Source organism: Calidris pugnax, unplaced genomic scaffold, assembly GCF_001431845.1.
Source record: "Calidris pugnax isolate Ruff unplaced genomic scaffold, ASM143184v1 scaffold220, whole genome shotgun sequence".
Lineage (NCBI taxonomy): Eukaryota > Metazoa > Chordata > Aves > Charadriiformes > Scolopacidae > Calidris > Calidris pugnax.
In genome coordinates, this window is record NW_015090963.1 from 487,013 (window position 1) to 508,897 (window position 21,885).

The 21,885-nt window shown below is 46.7% G+C and overlaps 1 protein-coding gene across 4 annotated transcripts in view; it reads left to right on the forward strand.

Annotated features, from left to right (window-relative positions):
- The window catches only part of DNAI1 (dynein, axonemal, intermediate chain 1), a 161,263-nt gene that overhangs the window by 102,525 nt on the left and 36,853 nt on the right, over positions 1 to 21,885 (forward strand). For 3 of the 4 annotated variants that reach the window (XM_014952436.1, XM_014952438.1, XM_014952437.1), the window contains 4 exons: positions 1,454 to 1,541; positions 3,483 to 3,562; positions 10,221 to 10,369; positions 11,241 to 11,340. In XM_014952436.1, coding sequence (XP_014807922.1) covers positions 1,454 to 1,541; positions 3,483 to 3,562; positions 10,221 to 10,369; positions 11,241 to 11,340 — 417 coding nt within the window. The remainder of the gene's footprint in view (positions 1 to 1,453; positions 1,542 to 3,482; positions 3,563 to 10,220; positions 10,370 to 11,240; positions 11,341 to 21,885) is intronic. The other variant, XM_014952439.1, reaches the window with a different exon arrangement.

The following is a 21,885-nucleotide window of genomic DNA, read 5'->3' on the forward strand; positions in this document are numbered from 1 at the left end:
GTGCTGGCTGTGCTCCCAGCAGCCCCTCAGCTCTCCTGTCTGGGTGGGCAGCGAGTGGCACAAGGAGTATGCTCTGTTCCTGGATGCTCCAGGCACCGCCCTTTCCAATTCTTGCACACAAACACCAGCATGTATGGTCTCTTTCTTAGCATCACTCCTGCCTTTACCCACTGAATCCGACTTGATGTAACCCACATGCTGCAAGAAGAGTCACTAACAGAAGGCAGGACTCTGCAGGCTGCAGTCGTCTGACCTGATTTGTGCTGCTCTCCCAGAGAACAGTTACTGCCTTAGTGAGAAGGAAGTACATCATGTTATGGCTTTTGATCTTTCTTGATCCTTCTGTACATTTGTAGCCCCAAAATATGATAAAAATGTCTTACACAACGCTGCCTCCCCTGCAGTACTGAGCAGATGCTCACAAAGTCTTCTCCCACCTTCCCTAAAATGCAGTTCCCTGGGATTGACTTTGCCAGGCAGAATCTTTTTCCACCTGAGTCCAGCTCTAGGCTTAGGGAAGCTCCAATTAAAGCTTGATTCACTGAGCTAAGAAGTTATGTTTTGTTCTCACAGTGCTCCAGTGGGAAATCTGCAGATTCATGAAAACATCCAGTCCTCAGCCCACACTGCTCACTAATTTAATCTTTAGTTCTTTGTTCTTTTTATCAGCCCCAGGGTATTCTTATATTCACAACCAACTCCATTCCGCAGTGGTATTTTAATTCCCAAAGCTCGTCTAAGAATGGATTTTTGCCCTCTCGTTGTTTCCTCATACTCACCCACATTGTGTCTATTTTCATCTGTCTTCTGTCTCCCACCTCGACTTTAAACTTTTTGGGGGACAGCCTTTTGCAGTGTCGTGGCCTGCAATGAGAGCTCGTTAGAGCTCTGCTGATAACAGCAATATTGAGCACTTCTCCCTTGGGGGAACTGCCTGCTGGGTGTTGTTGTTATTTGAACCTCATAGCCCGTGAGTTTGTGAGAATTGGGATCTGAGGCTGCCCTGGGGATAACAGGAGGATGGCAAGAAGCAACGACTGACAAGGTGGTAAGTTACTATCCATTAGCGTGGGTTTTAGTTAGCTCTACGATAATACGCAATACCCATCTTAAACCACGCAGGGTGATTTCTCTTAACACAATGATTTAAGCTGGCAGTGTCAACCTCCACTCAGAAACATTGCCCTGAAACCCAAAGCTTTCCAGGTCAGCTGCATGTGCCTGGGTGATGAACCAATGGCTCTCAGTTCCAGTCCACCAAAGCATCCGTTTCCTGGAGGTTTTATGTAAAACAGCGTGTTAGCAAGTTGCCAACCACGAGCATGAAACATTAAGCAACTTTTGGACAGCTTGTTAAAATTCCTCCATAAAATTTGCCATTTCAAAGTACTGAATGTCTCTTGTATTGTTGCTGTAAAGCCTGTTATTCATGTGGAATCTCCTCTGCCTGCAGAATGAGCTGGTTCATACAGATGTCATCAAGCTGTCAGTCGAGGGAACAACGAGGCAGGGTCCAGAGGGGCTGCAGCTGCAAACGCTTGGTAGGAGCCCAAGTCCTTGCCATGCTGATTAATTACTGACACAAAGCCTCTAATCAGTCATTCTGGGGAATTAAATTGGGAGTGGGATGTTGAGATGGAAAGGAGCTAAAAAAGGGTTACGCCTCCTTGCTTTCATCATGTAGTAGGGCAAAGTAGGTCTAGAGCAATAGCCACTAATTGGGTCCAGTTTTGCTGATTACATCTTGCCTTTCCTTGCAGAAAAAGATGAACATTAATACAAAAAATGTCCATTTTACTGGGATATCCGAATGTGGACAAGGCACAGGCATTACCTGTGTTTGTCAAAACTAAGTCAGTTTTGTTCTTCCTACCAGACATTGGTCTGGGCTGGCCAAATAAAGATGAGAAGCAACGTTTGCCCTTTCCTGGGTGCACAGGCTGTCCAGCTAGTGGTGGGATGTCCCCCGTTGGGTTTTGGCTCTCTAAAAGCACAGCATCTATTCTGAGCTATATTAGGCTCTTTCCATACAAGGTGGAAGCAGTCCAGTCCTTCTAGGCTGAATCCCCTCATCCTGACCACCCTGTGTTTGAGATAGGACAGGATGAGTAAGCTCTGGAGGTCCTGGAATCCAGAGAGAGCCTTGAGGAATCCCCTAATCATCCTACTGCACCTGCTTTTGACTGTGAAGCTGTGGCCTGGGTTTAGAGAAGGCACTTGCTCTGTGTTTAAAGATTGCTGTGTTCCTAGGCTAGTAACTGCCAAACGATTTGTGAGAAGGTTTGCACTGCCACATAGGTTGCAAGAGACTGGCTAAAGCAGCACACTGCAGAACTCCCAGGGGCTTTGGGATTATTTGTTAGTGTTACTGGGAAATGGATTTTCAAAGACTTTCAAACTTCTCTTGAATATTTAACAATCTATTTAAATGTTAAAAATGCAGACAGTATTACAGGGTTGAAATGACCTTAACAATTCCTTTGAGGACTACATTTTGTTAACGTTAAAGACATAACGTTTAAGACAGCTGCCTTTGCAGAAAGTTCTCTGCAGCAATGCGCTTCTGAGCTTGTCTGCTTGTTCCTGTTTCTCCTCTGATGATTGTCCTGAGTGTCCCTGATGGTCAACTGCTCCAGGTTGCTCTGGCACTCAGCAGGCATCCCATCTTCTGCTCAAGGACCCTGCTGAAATTTTCTTTCACCACCATGAGAATTGGCTTTTTTGGGGTGATGTTTCATCTGCTTCAGGAACAGAAGCCACAAAATTTCAGGGAGTCACATCATATTGTGGTTGACACCTTGGTCTAGTGGGAGGTGTCCCTGCCCGTGGCAGGGTGCTTGAACTCAATGGCCTTTAAGGTCCCTTCTAACCCAAACCATTCTATGATTCTGTGACGCCTGTTTTAGACACAGTTCACAATGTTGCTTGTTTCAGGGCTTTTGAAGTTAAGAGGATCCTTCTGTGTCTGGCATAAGATTTTTGCCCAAAGCACATCCTTTGCTATTGGCTTTACTGAATGGAGCCTGCTAAATGGCTTCTGAGCTAAGGATGAAAAGGGCAGAGGGAGGTATGACATGGTGGGCTCTATTATGCATGGGAAACCATTTATATTTTTGTGAATACTAAGCAAACAGAAAAGATCTGTTGTTCCCCAATAGGAGGCAGGGCTGATCCTCACGACTCTTAGATTTGCACCAGGCATTTTAAATTCTGCCAAAGTGAATCCCAGGCCAATCTGTTCTTCCAGTTTCCTTCCAGTTCCCTTTTCCCTTTCTCCATGTTGGCTTTTCAAATCGCAAGTCCTGGGGACAGGCACAGCTTGGGAAGTATTTCTAGGAGGGGTGGCTGTAATTTCTTTTGGGACTTTCTGGCTAATAAACCACTTCTGAAGAGGCTGGCAGTGTGTGTGTACCATAGGCAGGGAGCGTGTGCTGGCCAGATGAACCAATTCTCTGCCTGACAGACCTTTCTTATGTTAACAGGCTGCGGGACAGCATTTGATTTTCATAAAAAGATAGACTATTTGTTTCTCGTTGGTACTGAAGAGGGAAAGATCTATAAGGTAAGAACAGTTCCTTTGTCCCTTGTTTTACATCCCCTGACCTGTGCTTGTCTGTCAGGTTCATCATCTTAACTGTTTGCTCAGGCAGTAACAAAGTACAGCTTCAGAGCCTGGTCCTGCCCTCGGATCCCTGTGGAGAGCCTGGGACCAGCACAGAGCCACAGAGGGTCGCAGGGAGCTCTCTGCACAGACCCAATTAAGACCTTTCTTTTTTTGCAGAAACGTTTCTCATGCAAACTGCATCCCAGAATGCTTTGCAGATGGCAGCTGTGCAAGTGAGGTGCTAACTATGATCAGAGCAGAAGTTAAAAGGCATTGATCCTCTGTCCTCATGGCTAGGGGGAAATGGCAGAAAAAACTCTCATCTCTTTTCCTTTTTAGGCCTGTTGTTATCCCGTGAGCAGCGAGGCTAACGAAGCCTTGTTTCCTGTGGATTGGTGTCCTGCAGCTTTCCCTTCCACAGTTACATCCCAGATCCTTTCCCTAGTGTCGTTCTCTCCTTGCCCTCCTGTCTTCAGTTCCTCACTATCTACCCTGATCCTTCCTCCCCCTCGCTGTCCCCAGCTCAGGGATCCCACCTCCATGCTGTAACCCTTGATTCCTGCAGACAGCTCTGGCTGCCTCCCCTCCAGTGCCCTCTTGCAGCCTGGTGCCTTGGTGGCCAGCTGATGTGGTGAGGGCAGCAGCCAAGCTTTGCTTGCCCTTCCTGGCATGGGGGCACTGCCCAGATGTTTACACTCCACAGCTATCCCTTTTTATAGTATGTGAAAGACCTTAATATTGCCAAGTCCCGCGTGCAGCCAGCCTTGGCTGAAGTTGCCAGTGAGGTCAAAAGTTGTTTGGGAGGAGAGACAAGCGGATAGCAGGACACAAGCATTGTGTTTTCTTAGGAAATCAGGCTAAAAATATGAAGTTTTGAGCCCTGCTGTATTTAATCTTGAGAATAAACCCAGTGCTTATTCATATAGCTTTGTTTGCACAGCATTCCTCTGAGCTGGCTTTGGGGCTTCATTAATATCGTAGCCACAGCCCTTCAGTGTGGGGGGTGGACCATCAGCAGGAGGCTGATGTGCAGAGCAGATCCATCCATCCATCCCTAGAGGATGCTGTAAGCTCCTTCCCCATGTCCTGTCTGCAACAGGGAAACAAAACAGAGAAAAAGAACCCAAAGGAAATCACATTTTGAAATCAATATCAATCATTTAGGCAAGGCAGACTTAACAAATATGTAACCCTTCCAGAGGGATGATGCTGATTGAAATCTCTCCCTCTGCCAGGAAGTATCTAGGGAGGATTTCTGAGCAGGGCTCACTTGCATTGGACAAGACAGGTGCAGAAAGGAGGTGGGAGAAGGGGAGGGGGGTGCTGGGCTGATGGGTGATGGGCAGTGAGGTGCAATGGCTTTTTGTTGATGCTTTCAGGATACAAAGCATCTGTTCAGTTATCAGCAGATGTTCTGAGCTGGCTGGTCACCCACAGGAGTTGGTACCCTGGGTATTGTACTCCAAATTGTTTGGGTAGTGTTGTGTCTAGCCCCGATCAAAAGACAGTAAGGAACCACATGTTTTAACTTCCTCTATGCTTAAGTGACTGGTGGATGTCAGTGAGTATGACAGTGGATGTCAGTGTTTGGTGGGGGCCATCAGTTATGCTTCAGGAGAAATGTTCAGACCGGTGTCCTGGCTGAGTTACATCGCAAAGGAAATCCTTCGTGGAGGAGTAGTGAATAGGAACAGAATTTGGCAGCATTTGCATTTGACAAAGCTGTAAGTGTTCCTGCCTTGGATGATCTTCAGTGAAACTTGAAGCAGGATGGGATTTTAATATAAGGAGTGATCCCAGCCATGAAGTCACGTAGATATTTTAACCACTTCGTGGGTGGACCAATTCAGAGAGATACTGTTGTACAGGATCTTCTCTTTTATTGGTGATAAGGCTGATTTCAGGGTTACTGGTAAGCAACAGAACATTCCTGGATTGCGGCGTCTTAGCAACAAGTGGGACCACTCTCACATTGTGCAACTGGCAACTGCCCTATAAAACTCAGGTGTTCCCATGGGCAGGAAAGGGCAATCTTCCATCAGATTGTATGGGCTAATACAGGGAAGAGAATTCTTGTGTCTAGGACAAGCATGTCTCCATGGTATCCACAGAAACAGAGGGAAGAGTACTTGCACTCTTAGCGTCCCCCGAGAGTTTTGACTACAGTTTCAAAAGTCTTGGGGTCAACTGTTGCTCCAGACATTTCTCAAGGACTACCATGCACCTTCAGCACACCCTGTATTGAAACACTGCACATCTGAACCCATTAGTGGAGCTCCCTGTGGGCTGCCTCCCAGAGCCTTGCTCTGCTCAGATGCTGAGGACAGTGACATGCCCACTGCCATCCTCGGGTCTCCTTGCTGCACTGAGCAGGAGTGAGATGCTCAGGTCTCTGCCACACTTGACCTTGAGTGTAGAGTGAGAGGGACAGGCTCCTTACATGCTGTATGAGTCAGGGATCAAACATGGGCTGCTCTCCACATGGGCCGAATTTTAGATTATATATTAAATAAATTGATAAGTGAATTTCAGGGAGGCGTTTTTTTTCAGAGACAAGGCATGCCCACAAATAGCATGATAATATGTTAATTCCTTAGCTGCAGAACAATTACAGTGAATTTTTTTAAAATGGCTTAGTTAATAGTGTTTCTGAAGCCAAGAAATCATTATCTTAATTACACGCAGACCTATCTATTGCCCTTTTACGTAGAGGACAAACTGTTTCTGCATGAATATGATTCTGTAATGCAAAACTGTCTCTTTCCATATCTCATTTGCTGTTTAGGAATTGTTCAGCTTTGGTATCAAATTGTATGGTCTCTGAGATTTGTATTGAAACATTATTGCGGCTTCAACTCTTTAGTCAGAATTGCTTCTGAATAAACAGGGCTTCAACAGAAAAATTGTGATGAGATTTGAACATATTCATGTAAGAGAGGAGTTTGATTCAGTCTTAGGCAGTTTGCTTGAGAGTGTAACAAATGAATATAATAAAACTCAGTGCAAGACAACATTGAAGGAAAAGGTGATTCTAATTTTAAACAAAACTAGTTTCTTTCATACTCATTCTGTCATACTAAGCACCAGGACATTTGTATCTGTGTGATCAGGACAGGATTTATTGTGGTTATACAGATGACAAAGGATGTTGGCTGTTGAGTCCTTATCACATCTCTTGGGTTTTCCTCGAATGATGATGACAAACTGGTTTCTGGACAGGCTCCGGCTTCCTGTGACCCTTTAGTAATGGAGCGATCGTTTTCCTCAGTGTCTAGTAGTGCAGTGTCTTGCTGTCTTGCAAGTTGTTTTCCTTGTCTGGGTATTTTATGGTTCCTCATCTTCTCAACACCTTATCTGTGGGGCTTCTATTTGTTCTGTCCAGTTATCTTGTCGCTTGACTGACTGCATTTGCTATCGATTAGCACAGGTTCTTTCTTTTACATTTTCTGTTGTTTCTCCTGATGCATTTAAATGCCTCTGTTTCTATTCATAAGTCTTTCTACGAATCTTAGCGTTTCTGTTACAGATCTCTACAAGAAGGCACTGAGCAAAAACCATGGAGACCCTCTGGTGTTGCTGGTAACAGCTGTCCACAATTACACGGGACGTGTTTGTGTCAGTGGTTTCTGAGGAGCAGCTGGGTGCCCTGGTCTGCCAGGGAGTGCCAGTGTTGGGCAGTGCTCTTTTTCTTGCTAGATACAAGCCTCCTTTGAAAAAAAAAAAATATTTTTTTTATTTCTGTGCTGCCTAGAGTCACAGTGTTTCTTCTAGTGAACTAAAGAAACCCTCTGCATTACAAGGACACTGATAACCATCCATTCACCATGGATGCGGAGGAGTTTTGTGTCAGGCTAATGTCTAGCGTAAACTGAAGTGCTGTTAATGAAGGTTATTCATGACTTTTGTGTCCTTGGAGTTCTCCTTTCCTCACAGTATTCCTCCCCTATATTTTGTAGCCCTGTCACCAGTCAACTTTATAGCGGTTTCCTGTATTGCCATAGACACATTCTTGCTTTCCTGTCTCATCATAAAAATACCATTTACTATTCACACATACCTACCACCATTTAAATAGGAGAAAAACATTCTCAGCAAATTGGAGCAGTGCTCTAGAATATCAGACAGGCTGCACAAATGCCTGCTCCCTGAATCTACTCATCCTCTTCAAAGCTGTCTTGTCAGGAGTTAGGCGTCACATTTTCCAGTGGTTCTGTTTTCATCCTGACATGTGTCTAATAACTGTAGGGTTTTTAAAGTGAATAGTAGGGGAAGACTTTGCCAGCAGTTCTAGTTAGCTCAGAAACTCTTCCCTTCGTTGAAGTCATACTTCTTTTCTGAGGTTTCTCTCAAGTTTTTGGTGATTCTTCAAAATGCATCCTGGGAAGAACATGGCCCTGTCTCACACATCAGAGGGGATACCAAAGGTTGGGGTGAACATGGTGTGGGACTGGCAGGCACTGCCAGAGCACGGTGTATGGCTTTAAGCTAAAGCAGGCGTGCAGGGTCCATTTCTTACAAGGGACACAGCTGGGATTTCACAGGAAAACAGATCCCTTTCCTGTCAAAGCCTGGGCCTCAGCTCTGGGCCAGACTTGCAGACTGCAAAGCCAGTGTGGTGGATCAGCACATCCCAGAGCATGAAGGGCCTCCCATACCAGTTCCTGGAGAGCTGCGCTGATGAAGGGCTCAGCCCCAACAAGGCTTAGGAACAGAGCACTAAGCTCCTGTTGGATGCAGACAAATCTGGTTAGGATCTCACTCTTCGAAGTCCTCAGGTATTAAGGACCTTCAATCCACATACTTGGAAGGAGAGATGGATAAAGCAGCTTTTTTATTGTGTTAATTACTTGTCACCCACTCTGTCTCTTCCCAGCACAGTGACTTTCAAAACAAACCAAGTACCAATTTTCCTGGTGGCTGAACATTGGGAAGGGACGTGTCCCTGCCCATGGCAGGGGGGTTGGAACTACAAGATCTTTAAGGTCCCTTCCAACTCTCACCATTCTATGATTCTATGATTAAGAATTATGAGGTAAAGTTATGAAACATGCCATTAAAGGAGATTTCAGTCCCATAATTGCATACAGGGACAGTAACTCAGAGCATGCACCAAACTATAAGCAAGCTATAGGCACTGTCAGTAAATCTCAGTGGGACAGGAGACACTTTCTTGTTTCCCTTCCTAATACAGCAAGCCTCCCAGGGATGCAGGAGCTGCTGCTGTGTGAATAGTTTAGCACCCTCAATCAAGTACCTGCACCAATGCACAAGGGCATCAGAAGAAAACAGGTCTGAGTACCCAGGCAGTGAGTGTCGTGTGTAATAAAGAGTTAAGCCTTGTGATTAGTTAGAGCTTTGGTTTGCAAGAATTAAAGTCATGTAACACTTCAGCAATCCTGCTGCTCAGGCAGATGATGTGTTGCTGCATTCATTAAGGAGTAATGAAAGGTGCTGAAAAGTTCTTGTAGTGACTACTGAGGCAGATGGACAGAAAATCCTGAAACCAACCCTAACCTGCGGTGTGGATACAGCCTATGTGTGAGAATACAACCAAGAGGACGTTACCTGTGAAATTAAGTCCTTGTTGCTAATGAAGGAAGCCTCCAGTCCTGTCAGAGGGGAGGAGTTTTGGGGAGGATAACCTCATTTTTTCTGTGTGCACAGAACTGACAAGACCTGGGTCGGGTCCCGTATTCTGCTCGTGCAGACAAGCTGATTGTAATGTCTGCCCCCCCCCCTTCATGAGCTCACGCACAAAGTGATTTTTCCAAGGGTCCCAAATATTTTGCAGCTCTTACACACATCCTACGTTTTGCCATTCAGTAACACCTGCATCTGTGGTGCTGCTGACCTGACCCTCACACCCATGTACAGGGTTTGCCTGTTTTGCAGGCTGCTGTTGCCTGGGGTGCAGGGTGGCCCACCTGCCTGTCGGGGACATGCCTGAGTGCTGGCCAACCTTTGGCCAACCTCTTGTGGTTCTCATACCTCTCACACCTCTCCAGAAAGTCACGAGAGGCACAAGAGAAGGGGCTGCAGAGAGGTGTGATAAGGCAGGGTCTCTCAGAGCAGGCTATTGCAGGGTGATGGCAGGGAAGGAACTTTCGGCCTGTTCCCTAAATCCTTAGAGCCAAAGGATCTGATAGGTCATTCTTGTGCTGAGAGCACTGCTACTGGAGGTTTTTGTTGTGGCACTTCAAATGCATATGGTGTGGTGTGCTCCTCAGCAGCATAAGAGCTGTTTTTCCCTGCCTTTCCCAAGAGCCTTTCACAGAGGCATGGCAGGAGCCCAGGCTGGCAGGAAGGTGATGGAGCTCTCGCAGTGGAGAGTGGGCTCTGGGGCCTAGATCTGTCTGTAAATCCAACCAGACAACTTCAATTCCTGCCTGTGTGCATTCCAGAGGGGAGCTTAGTGTTGCCTGCAAGTGGGGTGAAACACCATATGTGCTAAATTATTTCATTTCTGTAGCACCTCTGGGTGCCAGCCGCCTCTTCCCAGCCAGCCCATACATAAGAGCCTGGGAGGCCACACGAGTATTCAGAGGCATCTTTCTGCAGATGATGAGCTCCAGAAGAAGGTCTAGCTCTGATTACTGACTAGTTCTTTCCATTGCAGTGTTCAAAAACTTATTCAAGCCAGTTTCTGGATGTGTTTGAAGCCCATCACATGGCTGTGGACTCAGTCAGCTGGAATCCCTACCACTTGAAAGTCTTCATTTCCTGCAGCTCTGACTGGACAGTCAAGATCTGGGATCACACCGTCAAGTAAGTCCTGCTGGGTCTTGGTGAGGGTGAGGAGGTCCAGCCTGACATGCCAACTCACATGTCGACTTGGCTCATACCCCAGTCTCAGTTTCCCTCTTAGGCACTGATATTGCTAATTGCTCCCTCATCTCTGTTTTTGGGGTTGATGACTCAGATTTGTACTCCCCAGGTATGAGGTATGAGGTTTAGCATTGACTGCCCGAGGAACTTGCCAAGCAGTGCAGCTCAGCACAGAGCCCGACTGCTTCGCTTTGGACCTGGCTTTCTTCAGGCAGGACCTACCGTGGCAGGGCTATTCTTCTGCAGCAATGCTACAGAGAAATGTCAGGGGCTGGCTTATGGCTTCAAGAGCCAGAGAGGCAAAACAAAAAACGGGAACATTTAAAAATATATAATGAAGTTCAGGGTTAGTGGTTGAGGAATGTCTGGTTTCAATCAGGAAATTGATTTTGTTGTAAATCAGTCAGAGTCAAATATTTCCCGTTGCCAATACTGCTCTAATATTCAATGTTGTTGTCAGAAGCCCAGACACCAAAAATCACTTTTTCCCCTATGATTATTAACCAGAGAGACTCCATCTTGCTGTGTGTGTTGGGTGAAGCTTTCAAAATGTTTTCAGAAAGAAAGAAACACGCTACCTTTCTTCTCAATGCAGCAGAACCAATCCTGACCCATTTTGGTTGATGCTCAGCTTTGCTTCACCTTTGGCTCAGACCCGGGATGTTATCAGACATAGAGAAATACCCCATCTCCCACTTCTGCAGCTGGCTTTGAACAACACAGGCTGCAGCATCAAAGTGTTTATAGCTCAGTGTTTCTCTTCCAGAGCAGAATGTCTAAATGAATTCTTCTCCCTGGGTCTTTTTTCCAGGACTCCGATGTTTGTTTTTGACCTGAATTCTGCTGTAGGGGATGTTGCATGGTCCCCTTACTCCTCCACCGTCTTTGCTGCAGTCACCACTGATGGCAAGGTGAGAGCCTGGGAGCAACACTGCTCTGATTTGAGCTGAAAGAAAGTCAAGGGAGATTAGGGTTGAACGTGGGGATGGGTCAGCCCAATCCTGGCCAAGCACGTTGGGGGAGCTGCAAATCCCCTACCCGCAGGAATCCACACAGTGACAGGCTGAGTTGGCTGCAGCTTGCCTGAGCTGCTTGCCTCAGGACGGCAGGGTCATTTTGGTAGCTCAAGGCCCTAAAACTATTAATTCCTTTTTGCTCAGTCTGATTACAGAGGACACAGAAGTCATAAAGCAACAGAGATGAGGAAACCTTACTCCCCCTCTCCCTAAGGTCTACTACAACCCTAGAAGCAATAAGGCCAGAAATCTTTAAGCTGCAGCCCAATTATGCAAATAGCTGATGTTAAATCATAAATCAGAGGGCTTTTAGCAGATGCTGAGGGTCAGCTGCACATCTCACTGCAGCCTTGACAAGCCCACCAGAAATGCACGTGGGCTCTCTCTTCTAAACACAGGTGCTTTTGGGGGGCCAAGCCCCTCTCAACCTCGAGCATAAGCAAGCCAGACCTCCCTGCAGTCCTGTTTTGCTCTTCTTATTCCATGGATGGAGGTACTCAGAGGACAGAGAGGAAAGCACAGGCTTTTCCTATGCCTTCCTGCCCTTGGCATGCATATTTCTAGACATGAATTGCTCCTTCCTTCTCAACGCTGCTCCTGCTGCGTTTAGGTTGGCTTTGCAAATGCGTGCAAGCCCCTGCTTGCTCTCGTGTTGACCACATGAGTGCAGGTGTGCAGCTTGCACATGCCAGGAGAAAAACACCTCACACGCTCTATTTGAAATCAGCTTATTAACCAGTGCACCCCTGGGGATGGAGAGATGACGCTCCAGATCAGAGCACCCCTCGCATGAGCTGACATGAGAGCATTGGTTCTGAACCTCCAAGATATAAAGAAGCAATAGAATAAAGTGGGTATATACTTATATTGATATTTAAAAATCAATTATAGTAATATGCCCAGAGTCAGCCAATAGAACTTTGTTCCAATTAAATAAGATCAACATTTTCCCACTGTGTGAGGCTGTATCCAAGAGTAATGATGTGGTAATGAAGTACTTAGACCAGTCCTAATATTGAGATGATGGCAGTTATATTTTTGCCCCTAGCCATCCATCCTAGTAGCTCAGGTGGTTAATTTGGGCCTGGCGAGTAGCCAGGACATGTAGCTATCCGTCAACACTGGTTTTGTACTCTAAGACCACATTGCTCTGTCACCATGGGCTGTATGTTTTGCCGGTATAAATTGGAAAGTCTGTGCAGTTTGGCCAAATTACTCTAGCAAAAATATGGCCTTTATATATCTCTATCATTGAATTGATGCCTTAGCAACTTTATTGCAGTTTAACCTTTATGTTATAGCAAAAAATTCATTTCACTGATACACTGGCTCAGGCTGTGAATTCGTCTCTCCCAAGCTAAGCAATAGAAATCATTTCCCTGGGCACCTGGTCTCCCTGGGAAGCTCAGGGTCCCACAGCCTGCAGAAAGCAGTGATGGTGCTCTTCCTTGGCAGGCAGGGTCAGGATTGGGCCCTTTGTTCATGGATCTGCCCCTCCCCATTCTCCCATATACCGAACGAAGGGCCTGCATGAATGAAAAGAATGCCTTCAGTGCTGCAAATCCTCTGACTTGTTCCCCACAAGTGAAGTCATGTGTAACCCCAAACATGACAAGGGTCCTGGTGACAGTCACAGCTTCAATTGGGTGGTGGGGTGAACGGTGCAGAGAACTCTGAGAAGCACAGTTGTGTCCTGGCACCTAACTGTGGGCAAGAGGATGGAGATGTCTGCAGGCAGTGAGACTTCCTGGGCAGCATGACCAGATGGAGGGCAAACACTGGGTGTTCATGTGGTCACCTTGGCTATCTTACCTTGGATCTAGTTCAGTAATCTTAATTAGAGCTTAATCTAGTAGGATCTAGTTCTGCTTTATGCCTTTAATCCCAAAATCTGAGGAGGGTGGCTGTTAGCCAGGAGCAGCCTGGAATTGGGCTGCCTGGCTGGGAAGGTCCAGGCAAGAGTTGCCTTCCCATTGTAGGAGGCTGGCCAGGGCTGATGCTGACAGAAATCCTGCACCTCTGTGTTAGCCACTGACCACGCTGGGTGCAGCAGCGTGTGTCTGAGACGTGGTTTAGTTTCTCCTTTGAACAGAACTTTCAGGATCTGCAGTGGATGTAGAATAAATAGCTGTTTACAGCCTTTTCATTCCTAGACATATTCCACATTGTAGCAGAGTGCACTTCTTGGGAATAACTCAGCTCCTCGCAAAGGGCAGTCTCCATTAATGCTGGGAAAAAAAATCTACATTAAGAGGATACAGAAAACTAGAGGGCGTCAGCCAGAAAATAAAACATTCAAGATCTCCTGTTCACAAACAGCCTCTAGCTTTGCATCCGCACGTAATTACACCTGCAAAACTTGAAGGTTGCCTGGAGGTGGTTTTAAAATCAGGCCCTAATTGTGGTCTTAAAGGGATACCTGTCGTATTTTGAAAATTGAAGCTGATGCTAAGTGTCCAAAATGTGTGTATCACCCCGCTGACTCTTAAGACTGACTTGGAAATTGGGGCATTTTAGAATCTAAGAATCTCTCAATCCCCATGAATCCAGGAGGTGGGGATTTAAGGAAAGCTATAAATATCAGGGGTGTTATGATAAAATTTGTATGTTGGAAGCTGGACATCTGCTTCGGACAGCACCACCTCTTCATAAATTACTTGAGTATTCACGTTCTGCTGCTGGTGCAGTGGATACTAACTGCTACTATTGCTCTTTATCATGTTCTGGGTAATTTCCTTAGTCTCCTGCTCTGTCTGATGGCCATTTTATTTCAGAATGAGCATAAATGATTTGCAATGAAAATTGAAATAAAATAAAATGATCACTGAGACGTGCACATCCATGCCAATGCTGCCTGGAAAAAAACTCTCAATTCTGTAACTAGACGCCTAAATAAGTGGCCTGATTTTAAAAGGACTGGACAGCCAGCTGCTTTTATGGAAGCTAGCCTCTGCTGGATGTGCACAGAGTGGTTGCCATAGAGTATTCAGCTTTGGTTTCAATCATTGTGCTATGTCCACTGCAGCTTTGCTCTGTGATTGCATTTCAGATGACACCTACGTTCCTTGAAGACTCCACAATGAGTCCTAAAGCAGACAGGTGGAGAGTTCCATTATTTGTAAACATGAGTCCTGCAGCTCAGTTGGCTGGCAGCAGCTCTGTGGTCCCTCCAGGCCATCTCTTACAGGGACCTGGGTGCAGATACTGATGTGATTAGCACAGAAATAAAATGAGGTTAGAGAATACCTAGTTTAGTTTAGGCTGCGCAAGGTAAAAGCCTGGCATGATGTAAGAGCCTAGCTGGGATTTCACTGAATTTCACTGAATTTTTAGAATTGGAAGGGACCATAGAGATCATCTAGTCCAACTCCCTTGCTAAAGCAGGATTGCCTAGAGCTTGTCAGAGCATGTCAGAGGATGAGAGACCTGCTTTGGAAATAAAAAAAATGTGGAGGTGAATTTGGGTTCCTGTACTCCTATATTTAGGGTGCAGGAAATCTGGGAATGTTGGTCAGCTTATCGTAAGAACAGAGGGCAGAGAAATGGGGAGGGGTGGAATTCAATCCTTGCAGCATTCAGCAGGATTTGGCTTCTGGAGTTTGCTTTAAGCCCATCTCAAACTTACGCTTAAAGCAGAAAAAAAAGTAAAGAAACATGTAAAAGCAGCAATCATACCTGCAGTTTCCTTCTTGGTCTTCTTTTCGTTATTTAAGGAAAGTAAATAAATGGTGTTGGCAGTTTGTGCTGTACAGGGGCAGTGCTGCAGACCTCCATGTCTGGCTCACTCTGGGCGTGTGGGTGCTTTCTTGTGCTGAATTGGTGTGTGTATTGTTACCTCTGTTAAAAAAGCCAAAGACACCCACATCATAAGTGCCCCCAGATGGCTGGATCCCAGGCTGTGGGGCACAGCTGCCCCGTGCAACAGCTGTAATGCATGGTCAAGCCGTTATGATTCAGCCCGGAGAAGGAACCCAGCAGCAGCCTGCCAGTGCCTACAAGGAGGTCACCAAGAAGTTAAGAGCCAAGCTCGTCATAGCAGTGCATGAAGGGGTGATGAAATGAGCTGAAAACAGCTGAAATTAGTTGCAACAAGAGATTTGGACTGGATATAAGGAAAAACTTTCACTATGAAGGCAGCCAACTAATGGATCAGCTTTACCAGAGAGCTTGTGCCGTCTCTGTCCGTGGAGTTTTTCAAGACCAGATTGGGTAGGGCCCTGAGTAACCACATCTGACCTCAGAGCTGATCCTGCTTTGGGCAGGAGGTTGGAGCAGAGACTTCTGGGGGTGTCTTCCAGCCTGAATTACCTTCTGACTCTGAGACACTGTGAAATGTCCTTGTGTGAGAAGGAGTATCCCAGGGGTTTCACAACAGGCTTGGGAGCATGCACTAAGTACAAGTCCATTTGCTTTCATGTTTCTGTAGTCTGTGTCCTTCATGGCTAATGCAAGAAGAGCAAGGTGATGTTATAGCCATCTTTAGTAAATATTGATAGCCTCAAGATAAATGCCATCCAAGTATGCACTCTGCAGAGAAAGCTGCTCAGACATATGCTCCAGGGCTTTTCCCCATTACTGAAGCTGTTGACCTTTCAAGATGTGAAATACTTGAAACAACCCAAACCTTCAGGAAATTAGCTAATGCTTTGTGCTGCTCAGGATGTGAGTGTGCCTTTTCCTGCTTATATAAACATATTTTACTGAACAACTGTTCTGCATGAGAAGTCTTGAAGACCAGGTTCCTGTTGTATCTCACTTAGAGAATAAGATGCCGAGGAAATGCCTGTTGTCCTGTTACTCATCTTTTCCCAGCTCGGAGAGAAGCACTTGTTTAGTGCTGGCCTGTGTGTGTGCTCACAGAGCAATTTGCTGAGACTTGCTGCCCATTTAGCATTGACCGGCAGCAAAAGCCCATCTCTCTATCTAAAAGCAGGAATGATTTTGCAGATAGACACTTGCTAAACCTTCCAGGTCTGTAAACAGTTCACTAGGTGTTTTGAACCTAATGCTGCCTCTCCTCGTAGGGCATGAATCAGGGGTGCCAGGAGACCTCCCAGCACTGGTCAATGCTTTTGCCCAGGGCAGCTAGGACTGTGAACCCCTCATAACTAAAAATGTCCCTGCTAAGCATGAGTCTTTTCTCCTACCCTTCTGCAGTAGTCCATGGGGTTTGTCTGTGCCTTATGGGGCCTCTGGTAGCTCTGCAGGGTGGGGATGAGGCATCTCCTGGCTCTCTGCCCCATGGCTGGGTTCCACACTAAGTGAATATGGCTCCCGGTGGCGTCACCCAGAAAGACCTTTGAGTAGGTTGAAGTGGGCAGGGACTATTTTAAAACGGCTTTGAAATTGCAGTCACAGCATAAGTGGTTGTTTTCCAGTAAAACTGTTCATTTTCTTCTGCCACAAAACCTAAAAGGCTCTTTTGTATTCCCTGCTGAATCTTTGAGATTGATATGGACTGCTGGGCAGACTTATGTCTGCTTTAAAACAAGGGCTGGTGGCGTGTCAAAGCTCGATGAGGTAGATGGGCAGAGACCTTGGACTTGATGCTGCCTCCACTTTGTACCAGTCGGGATGTCCTCCCTTCTCCCCCAGCCCCCGGGCTCTCTGTGCACTGGCATTTCTCTCCCCTAGCATCTGCTTTTAGCAAATAAAGCTGGCCTGGGAGACCTTGGTTTGCCCTGCAGGGTCTGAGCCCTCACCACGATTCTCCTGCAGCTCCCATCCCATCGTAGGGTGCTCCGGTGGGCTCTAAGCCTCAAGATGTGCATCGGGCACCTCAGGACACTGCTGCCCACTTACATCCCTTAGCTACTGAGTTGCAGGTGAGATGACTTTGTCAGAGCAATGGTTGCTTTCAGTGCAAAGTCAAACTGATAAATTTAAACTCCTTTTGCGATTGGCTTTGCAGGAATTGTTTCTTACGCAGATGCTCGCAGGCTAGTTTTTCATTACTAGAGCTATTGCTCTTTCAGGCTATAAAATACAGCATTTTGATGAAACCTACCTGCTGAGATTAACTAGTCCATTCAGCCACACAGGAACCAAGTTTGTCTTTTTCTGCTTGCATGGACATATGAGAGTGAAAAAATGACTTGGGCAGCATCTCCAAAGATTCTGTTGATTCACCTGTTAGACTTTGCATAAAGACCTGCTGGAGGCACAGAGCCCATCAGAAGTGTCTGTGAGAGTTTAGAAAGCTGCTCCTAAGTTCCTCTCTGCTCTTCGTTATCGATGGCCACTAAGAATGGACCCTCGCTTAGGTTTCAATTTGCAAATGGGGACAATTGGCACTAGGGGCACTGAGAGCCTCCGTCTGTCTGCCGCATCCTGCTGTACAGAGATGGCAGCTCCAAAACCTTGATGTTTGTTGCTTGGCATTTTATAATGACCTGAAATCTGAGCTGGTTCGTTTTAAATGCCAGTCTCCAAACTGTGACGGTTCGATATCTGCCTTACGAACAGCTTTGCTGACCTGCCGTGGGGCTGCAGGTGGCAGAGAGCAGTGGCTGCTTCTCCCACCAGACTTGATGCTGCCCTTGCTGCTGCGACTGCCTGCCTTCACCCCTGCCCCAGCCTCCAGCACTGACTCTCTATGGCTGGGCATAGCCAGGACCCAGCCAACATGTGAAGCTTGTCCTCATCTACGAGGATGTAATTTCAGCCTGACACCAGGAGCTGGGCCACAACTGGGAGAGCACAAGGGATACTGGCAGAACTTGGGATGTATTCACAGAATCATGGAATTGTCAGAGTTGGAAGGGACCTCTAGAGATCATCTGGTCCAACTCCCCTGCTAAAGCAGGAACGCCCATAGCACATTACTCAGGACTGCATCCAGGTGGGTCTTGAAGATCTCCAGAGAAGGGGACTCCACGACCTCTCTCAGCAGCCTGTTCCAGTGCTCCCTCACCCTCACCGTAAAGAAGCTTTTTCTCATATGTGCTTATTTCTTTTTTATTCAGGATTTAGTATGTTTTTCAATGTTTAATGGCTATGTTAACTCAGATGCATAAGCAGTCCATTATTAAATTGCATATCTATAGTATCTATCAACAGTAACATACCAACCACCAATGACATCTGCAATCCTGCAGCATTTCTTTTTTCTGCTCATTAGAGGCAACAGAAGGTATACTTACTAACTGTGGAAGATCTAATGCTTTCTTTCACTGTGTAGGTAACTAATAGTTAGTTACCTAATAAGTTTCATGACAATTGAATAGAACTTTCAATGTTCCAGCTTGAGCCCATTGCCCCTTGTCCTGTCGCTGGAGACCACTGAAAAGAGTCTGGCTCCAACATCCTTCAACCCACCCTTTAGATACTTGTGCAGAGTAGTAGTAGTAGCAGTCTTCACTAGCAGAACCTTGGGAGATTTGCCCTGGGGCACATAAGGGACTGGTTGAAACAGTCTCCCTGTTTGTCGCCAGATGTTTGGGATGAGATGGCAGAGTCGGGAAGTGTCAGAGGATTGGAGGAAACACTCTTTGCCCAGTATTCAAGAGCATGGCGGTGCAGGAGAGACTAGGCAGCCTAAATATGCTATCCAGAAAGATCCTGGGACAAATCATTGAATGGTCTGTTTCTAAGCACTGGTAGATCGTGGAACAGCCGGTGCAGGAGAGACTAGGCAGCCTAACAAATCATTGAATGGTCTGTTTCTAAGCACTGGTAGATTGTGGAAAGGCCAATTTAGTAAGGCCATATCACATAAAACTGATCTAATTCTGTTCTTTAGAGTAACAGGCTTGGTAGATCAGAGGATGGAGATGTAATACATGCTTACAGGTTGACTTTGGGAGCGCTGTTGGCACAAACCAGTAGGTAAAATACAGGGCAGGTGAGAAGATGGATGTGACAGGATGGAAGTCATCTTTGGTAGAGTGTGCAGTGCAGCTCGGGATGCTTCAGGGACGCCAGGGCTGAAACCCAGCAGTAATTCTGTTGGAATTTAGCGGACAGGACTTTCAAGTGCTGAAATTGTAAATGAGCTGAACAACCCCAGCAGCAATTTGCAATCAGCAGAGTAAAATTCAATAAAGACGCAAACCAAATGTGCAATATGAAATGAGCACTGATTGGGGAAGCAGCAGGAGTGTAAGGGAGGCTGGAGCAGGGGACTGCCTGCGCTGCCCTGCTCTCGCTGAGGCTGTGCTGCTGAGTTGAACCCCATGGGCACAGCCGGGGCTCAGGAGGGATGCTGGTCTCCAAGGAAGGTTCATCTCTGCTGTTGCAGAAGGGCTTGCAGCGTAGCGCAGAGGTACCGGCTGCTATCGTCAGCCTAACTGTTGCACGAGTTCAGCACAGATTAGTTTCTCTGTTTGACTTCAGCCTTTCAGAAGTGATTTGAAAAGTAACATTAAATTTAGTACCAAAGTGAAGAGCAGAAGGAGGCTTTGTGATTCATACCAAAGCATCAAAGCATGCCATTAATGTTAAAGAGGAAAGAAAAAAAGAAAAAAAAATAGTAGAGTCACAGGCAATGTAAGAGAAATCATATGAGACCAAACTGAAGTGCACCCAGCTCAGGGGTAGGATGTATCATCTCTTTAGCACCTGATAACAGCATTCAGAAGTGTGCAGGACCAAGACAGGAAGGAGATTATCCTAATCAACTGAGGCTCTTGGAGCAGAGCCGGGCTGGCAGAAGTGGTGACAGTGACAAGGAAGTTAGCTTGGATAAACAAGCACTTTCTCATAAAACAATGTTACAGGGTTTCCAGAAGAGGTCAGATGGCCCTCAGCCTGTCTGAATAAATGGCAGCTCTGCTACGTGCCAGGGCTTTGATTTCTTACTGACTCGTGAGAACTGAGTCAAATCAGCTGAGGCTGATGCTGTTTTTGTACCGTGTCAAACGGGGAGCGACCCAGTTCTTACAGAATGAGGAGAAGTTGAGAGAGGCAGCCCAACAGTGAAGCAGCTCCCACAGTTAAGCCAGGTGATAGAGATGTTCTCTTTAGGGCTGTGTCACCACCCTGGAGCAGTGGGCTGGGATGCTGCAGGGCAGAGGGATGTGCTCTCCTGTACCTCTCCTGTACCCTGGGATACGGAGCCAGCTCCTGGCTGGCAAAGCTTACCCAGCTCAGCCCAAAAAGCAGCTTTCACAGGTGCCTGCTCGTCCTCCTGAGCTTAAAGCTACCTCTGAAAATACCTGTAACAGGGCTGGGGTCTGTCCTTTCGCCAGTAGCATGAATGTGCTCTGGAAGCCCATGAATTCCCTGGTCTGTCTGATGCTGGTATTGGGGCAGCTGAGGACCACATTCCTGTGTTGGCACTGCAGAAGCAGGGAGGCAAAGAATGTTTTCTGAGCCGGATCTCCTTCCTCCTGCCAAGCCCCTGAGTGCCCCAGGTGTCAGGGGGTCTGAGGGCTGCCTTACAACCCTTATTTGTGACTCGAAAATATCCTTCTAGAGAAAATTGACTCTATTGGAAGCTGTTCTGGCTGCAGTGGAGTATAGAAATCACACAAAGTAAGGCCTCCACCGCATGGCAGCTTGGCTTTGATGCAAGCTGGGGCAGCCCAGCCTGCCCACTGCCTTTAGGATGCTCCAGTAGCTGCCTTGGTGCTAGAAAGGGGCTAGGGGTGGCCTGCCCACTTGTTAAATATATTGCCTGAGAGTTTGAAACAAATCATCTGTGGAGTTTGCAAATGGATGAGGTATCATGATTCAGTCAAGAAAATAAGGTAAATCCATCACAAGGACAGTGAAAGCCAAGCAGTGAAAGAGATGTCAACTGGTAAAGGGCAGCATGATATTAAATTATCCCTCACCTTTTGCTCTTGCAATGATTTTATTCTTTGTTGCCAAGCTACCAGGTACATCTGCTTTTTTCTTACATACATACTTACTTCTCCCAAGCCTTGGTTCTGGTTGCCATCAGGTTGTTTTTGAGCATGCTAGCATTGCCCAGACCACTGCTGGGGAATGAAGCCTTGTAAGCATGGGAGAAAAGGACAGCAAAAGCTGCAGCCACTGTGGACCCAGCGTGTGTTCGAGGCATGGAATAAAGGCAGGGTAGGTCAAAGTAGCTCTTCAGCTCCCTTCTTCATGGGCCACAAAAGTCAAGTAGTTTGTTCTGCTGGCAGAGAGCTTGGTTGCTTTTGGGTGGTGTGGTTTGGAGGGTCCAGGTCTCCCCCCAAGGTCCTCTGGCATTTCCCTCCCTGGGCTTGCCAGGCTGCCGTGCTGCAGGGCAGGGGGTGACAGTAGAGTGAGGAACAGGGGGGGTCCAAGTCACCTTGAAGCTGCTGAGCAGATGAGAGCCTGGGCTGACTTTCAGGCTCTACGTGCAGTCAGCAGAGAGGGTGGGGAGAAATGACACGTTCAAAACTCTGAATGTGTTTTGATGCTGGAGCTGTGGTAATAGCCTTGGACATGCACTGTGCCGTGCTTACAGAGCAGCCGTGTGGAGCCTCAGTGGGGAACCGCTGGATTTTG